The following is a 6,550-nucleotide window of genomic DNA, read 5'->3' as shown; positions in this document are numbered from 1 at the left end:
AAACAGCAAATCTTTAAAAAGTAGTTAATTCACTTTCAGAAGAAATGTAATTTTCCCATTACTATGAATTTAGTCAATTTATTAAAAATATTACTTTTACTAATTAATGTTGAGCCAATATATAATATATATAACTTCGGTAAATACTTCAAACCTATATAGAATACTTTGCTAGTCCTGAATGATGAATGATATCATTATAGGGATGGACAGAAACTTAATTAACAATTTTCAAAAGAGCAAAAAGCATCTACAATATGAGGATTTGCTGTTCGTTTTCTTGGACTTTGTTCATTTTTGTGATTGTGAACAGGTAATTTTTTATTTTCACTATTCATTGGCATTTATAGAACTAAATGAATTACTCAGTTAATGAAAGATATCAAACAGAATGTTATTATTATTATTATTTCTTGAGGAAACGCACAAAGACCCACATTTACATAAACAACCTCGTCTCTGTCTTGCTGCTATCCTCTGTCAAGTCTTGAAAGTGATTTATGTGATTTCTGTTGGAACTTCTCTGGCGTTGTCACTCAGTTTATATAGTCTACTTTTAATTCACGTGGATTTAAGGCTTCAAGAAAGCCTGGCAAGTTGGGTTAAGATTGTTTCCCCCAAACACACACACACACACACACACACACCACCACACACACACACACAACACACACAAACAAAAACAGTCCAAACATACTCATCTCTCATCTACATCTCTCAAGGTCTTTTTGTATCTTTAGTCCTTTATACAAGCTGACAGATGTCCCATTAATTATGAATTTCCCTTCCCTCTTTTCCCCCCTCCCCAAATACACACACGCACACACACACCTGGCAGCAAGGTCAAGTTATACCTGATACAGTGAGCCCTGCACAAAACACACTCGCACACATTCACAGATGTGCATCATACACACTAATAGGAAAGAAGTAAAAAAAAAGATCAGCATCAGTTGCATTGTTTATTCACTGACTCACTATAGCTACTATTACACACACACACACAACAACACACACACACAAACACGTCATGTGCTTTTTTTGCATTATATTGCTTCACACTGTTTATCCTGTGTCATGTTGGTGAGGTGGTGTGTATTTGTTTGTGTAGTTTGTGTGTGTGTGTGTCCATAGAAAACAAGACAGGCTACAAAAACACAATGTATTATCTTCTCTAAACACACACATAGTGACAGGTTGGTATGAATGTTAACTAGGTGATGGTGTTGTTGTCGTCTGGTGACCTGACGTATATGCTGCTTAATGAACGATGGATGACAATAAGACTCGCCTCTCGCTTCGATTATTGAGGCCAAGTGAGCTGTGTTGTGGTATCACATTTTACGGTCAACTTTTTGCGTTCAGTTATAATCTTGGTCACCTTTTTCTCCTTTTCTCCACATCCAAAGTAAAGCGCAACTAAAGCTTCACATTTCTCCTCTGCTTCCTGTCCTGAAGCTGCTCCTTCTCTCTTTATCTTTACACCTTTTTCTGATTGCTGATGCTCCTCTCTCCCTCCTTCCCTGTTCCTCTCTCCAGCCATATAGGGCCCCTGGGGTTTCTGTATGTGTGTGCGTGTGTGTTTGTCTCTGTGCTAATTGACCTTGCAGGGGGTTCCATTGATTGCCTCATCTTCTCTGATAGATTATAGGGGCTGTTAATGTGGTGGGGAAATGGCAGCGTGGTGGGGCACAGCTGTTGTCACACACACAATCACAATCACGCACACACTGTGCCTCTGCAACCAGGTCTTCCACAATTATCATTTTCCTTGTTGAGACAGTGGGATAGACACCGGGGCTGCAGAGTCGGCGAGATGCAGGAGTGAATGTGGGATTTGATCCAAAGCCAGCAGGTGCTCGTGTTTGCTTTTGCTTTGGGGGTAAAATGGCACGCCTACCAGAGAACTGTTTTTTTCTTTTATTGTAGCTCTGAATTTGTTGTGGTTGTGTTAGTCAGCAGTTACCCTCATGACTTTTAAAGGAGTGGTCATTCGTCAGAAAAGAGTCACCTCTGACACTAAATCACTGTGTGGATACAGATGAATTTTATTGGTTATACTAAGAGTCATGTGAGAGTGTTGGTGACACTTATTTATTCTACAGCTGATATTTTTTTTATGGTTGTGTATGGAAATTATGGGAAGTCTTTTTGGATCCAGTGTGCAAATCACCTCATCAACCTAAAGCCCAGTGCTATTCCTGGGAGCTTGGTTGAGGGTGGCTATCCCATCATGCATTTGGTGAGAGGCAGGGTTCACATTGGACAGGTAGTGAGTCTATCACTGAGCCCAGTAATACTGTGCTACCCAGCAATATTTTCCTCAGACAATAAATCTATCTTTTCCCAAAATGTTGTTCTAACCCTAATCATACTCCCTATGAACAGAGAGGGCTGCATTACAAAAACAAACCAAAAAGAATCTCTTTATTATCCCCTCAGTTTAGTTTTTAAATAATCTCTTGACACTTCAGAAAACACGTGTTTCACTAGCATTTTGCTAACAAGTAGACCCGAGAAGTTCTGTCTCAACCCAAATGAATGTTGTCTGATTCCTGCTGACAACAGAGGCGTGTATTTAGGTTTTCTTCACCAGTAGGATAGAACTCAAGTGCCACAAATTGCTTTAGAGGAGCTGCACGCACCGTTCTTTTCAGCGTATAATCATTGTGATTGTTACTGTGGTACAGCCAAGACTACAGAATTTAAGTCCAAAATATCACTTAAATTAAGCAGTTATAATGTGCATCGACTGACACTAATCAGACCATTTGAAGATGATTAAATTGGACTTAAAGTCCTGCGAAATCTTAGTGAAACAACTGTTTGTTGCCTCCTTAACATGTTTTATTCAGATTCAGGAGGGCTTGTCTCCCAACCACCTGAAGAAGGCCAAGCTGATGTTCTTCTACACCCGCTACCCTTCCTCCAACATGCTCAAAATGTTCTTCTCTGACGTCAAGGTAAGTCTTTGCCCAGTCCTTACTTCTTCCTAGTGTTTCTCTACTATCCATTCTCTCATCACTGTTATATTTGTCATATGTGGGTCTATATTTAAGTATTTATTTCTCTCCAGATTGTGGGAGATAAATAAGTTCTCAGCAAGGGTTTAAAACAATGAAATATACAGCTTAAACTTAATATAAACAGACTCGTTTACACAATGAACTGAAAAGCAGCAAATAAATGAATGATGGGTGCAAAAAAGTGCAAAGAAAAGACAGAGAGGTAATCTTTCTCTACTCTGATTTAGTTTTTGACTTGATAAGCTAAAGCTACATCATTGTTTACTGGACATACTTCTCATTTGAGACACACATAACAGAAAGACATGATTTTGCTCAAGTTCCTCTTGGATATGCAGAACTATATATGGTTTTAGTGTAGTTATAGATATAGGTCAGATTTGCATTGTAGATTTGAATTGAGTCATGTTGAGATCAAATCCACAATGTGCATGTATACAATTGTAAGGAGATAGGAAAAAGTGACTCATACTCTGGCTTGAATAGACGAGTGATAAGAGAAGCCTTGCAGTCACGATCAGGTTGAGTGTGGACACAAAATGATGGGAATTCAATTGGAATCAGATCTCAAAAATCACACCAGTGTGTTTTTCAGTGACAGATGGGGCAGATGAGCTGTTGTAAACAGGTGTGCGTCTTTGTGTGAAGCATTTGGGTTTTACATTTGGTTACAGATTGTTTTTGTTTTTTTTCCTGATCTCATTTCTCTCCTCACCAACTTTCACTCTCCGATAGCCTCACAGTCATCAGTTTCTGACTTTTGTGCATTTTGCTGTGCGTTATTATTCAGTTTGGTTGTTTGTGTATGTTATTCCGTTACTGTGTGTGTGTGTGTGTGTTGGTGTTGGTGTGTGTGTGGTGTGTGTGTGTGGTGGTGTGGTGTGGTGTGTGTGTGTGGGTGAGCCCCTATAGCCGCAGATGGGGTTGCTTCCAGTCGTCACGTCTTTCGCTAGCTATTGAATTTACAGTTTCTGGGCCTTTAATCGGCCTCGGGTTGCAGGGGGGTGTTACAAGTAACCGCCCACTTTCACTCGGTCAACACATACTGTAACCCGCCCCCCCAAACCACACACACAGTCTGATCTCAACCTCTCTATACAGCAGCGCTTTCACTCTCACTCTCACTCACATAAAATGAGAAGTTGAAGTTTTCTTTTAACACAGAAACACGACTAATAATCACAGTCTAAGTGTTGATTTAACTGATGACAGGATGCACAGGTAGAAATAAAGAAAAAGGAATAAAAATGGATGAATGAAAAATAAAATGAAGTCAGTAAGAAATATGAAAAGAGTAAGTGGCAAGAGAAGAAAAATGAGTTAGAAGGGAAAAGGAGATGATGGAGAGTGTGTGTGTTTGCATTTGGGGGGGGGGGTGTTGAGAAAATGACAGAGGGAGCGAGGGGAGGACAAACAAATGAAAGGGATGACAACAGAACAACAGCTTCAAAACAAAGGCGCTGATTGTTTTGTGTTTACAGGCTGCTACGTGTTTTGCAAAGGAGCATACGGCTCCTCTACAGATTCAGGACACTGTATTCAAATGAGCAGCACACGCATCACACACATAAACACACACACACACACACACACACACCAGCTGCCCTTTGGCTCATATCTGTGGTGACCACTTCCTCGTGGCAGTGCCACATCCTCATCGGGTGCCATGGCAACAAGGGTCGCTGGGACACCAGGTTGCTAGGCAAACACAAGGTTGCTAAGCCTACCTGCTCCCAGTATGTGTGTCTGATTTGTCATTAACTTGGAGTCCATTAAGTGTTAAAAATTGGTATCATAGTATACATAGCTGTTTAGTGTGATTGAGAAAATAAAAGCGGCTAATATTGAATTTAATCAACTACTTATTAAAAATCTGACAAAGCAACATGCTTTAAAACTTTTTAATCCCTCCAAAAAGTCAAATTTTTCCCAGAAATCATCATTTAAATAAGAGTGACGGGAATGCTTTTTTGTCAAGTGATGATGTTTAGAAATAAAACTAAAACAAATTAAATCTGAGACACTCCTTCAGCTGTAAACCTTAAAAGGTTTCCAAGAATCTCTTTGTTAATATAAACACTGTATCATCTTCAGGCTAAATACAATGTAATACACACACACTGCAAACTGGAAAAAGAAAACTGTTATGTGCTGACATTGATCATTTTCCATAATCAGCTTACTTATCATGTCTAAGTCATACTTTCAGTTATCTGAGTAAATATGCTTAATATTTATGTGGCTTTGGGGTTTAATTTGGAGAAAGAATAAATTAGGACTAATGAGTTAATGCATAGGCTCAGTGTATGAGTTTATCTTTTGGAGATTGATATTAGCTTTTAAAATTAATCTAGTCTCCAACCTGTGGGTTTATCTCCAAACTGATATTCAATTAATCTCTTCATCTCAACAAACATGGATTTAGATTAGGAGATATTTGCAGTGCTTTGGCCTGCCACTTGGCTCAGCAGATGGACAGCATTACAGGCTCGATCTGTAACCGAAGGGAGAACCACAAACAGTGGGATTTATCGGAATGGAAACAGTTTTCTATTGGAATTTCACATATGAGCTGTGGGACTGACAGCGATGGCTTCACGTGAGCTTTTTATTCTGTAGACGAAGAAAAACGGGTTTCAATTGCTTTTACACATTTGGTTTCTTTCTCACATCTACAAGTTGTGTCAAAATAAACAGCAGAAAACAAATCCTTAATGTTATAATCCTGAAGCTTTCAGTCCCCAGGTCTGCATTAGCAATTACTTAATACAGCTCGGATATGGAGTTAAGAGAGTAAACAGTAAACAGTGAGGCTGATATCAATTAGATAGAATTAAAAACAGTTATGCTGAATTACAAGCCCGCATTTCCTGTGAATCCCCCCTGTGTAAGTAGGCAATTTGAATGCTGCATAGGGATGGCAGACTCTTCTGCTCAGACTTAACTACAGCATGTTCATGGTAAGGAAGGAACATGTTACCCAGTGTAACAGTGTAACTCACTGAGGTCTATGGCACAGAGGAATAAGATATATCAACCTTTGGATACACAGTCTTGTTAGTAGTAACTCATAGCTGGTTTTATTCTTTTCATGGGATTTGTTGACAATAAGAAGAATACATCTATAGTCCTATCCCTAAAATTCAGTTTCTCATTATGCATTATGCAAATAATGGTTTATAGTCAAATTTGGTTTTAATTGAGTCTTAATCCCAGATAATCCATAATTTGTATGTGTGGGAGGAACTCTGCAGATATTATTTTGCTTAATAACGAAATGAATCATAGATAATCCTATTTATGATGAGCGAGGCTGTTCTTTTCGGTTTCGGCTTTTTGGTGTGTGTGTGTGCGCGCGTGCGTGCGCGTGCGTGTGCGGAAGACTGAGTGAGAGAGCACCCTGTTGCTGTCTGTCTGTGTATGTGTGTGTCCTGTTTCATTGTCCCACTGCATTCATTACCCTCATCATTACCATATTTTCAAAAAATCCGGGTCAGTGTCTCTTTCTTTTTTTCTGTCTCTCA

The 6,550-nt window shown here is 39.2% G+C and overlaps 1 protein-coding gene across 1 annotated transcript in view; it reads left to right on the top strand.

Annotated features, from left to right (window-relative positions):
* Window positions 1-2,963, top strand: part of LOC118339968 (prospero homeobox protein 1-like) — a gene marked incomplete at its 3' end in the record, with an annotated part of 11,760 nt that extends 8,797 nt beyond the window's left edge. The window contains 1 exon segment of the mRNA XM_035677804.1: window positions 2,856-2,963. Within this exon segment, the coding sequence (XP_035533697.1) occupies window positions 2,856-2,963 (108 nt within the window).
* Window positions 2,964-6,550: the final 3,587 nt, after the last annotated feature.

This window comes from Morone saxatilis, unplaced genomic scaffold (genome assembly GCF_004916995.1).
Source record: "Morone saxatilis isolate NCDOM2014 unplaced genomic scaffold, NCSU_SB_2.0 Contig6, whole genome shotgun sequence".
In the NCBI taxonomy this organism is placed as follows: domain Eukaryota; kingdom Metazoa; phylum Chordata; class Actinopteri; family Moronidae; genus Morone; species Morone saxatilis.
This window is presented reverse-complemented; position numbering and strand designations above follow the sequence as displayed.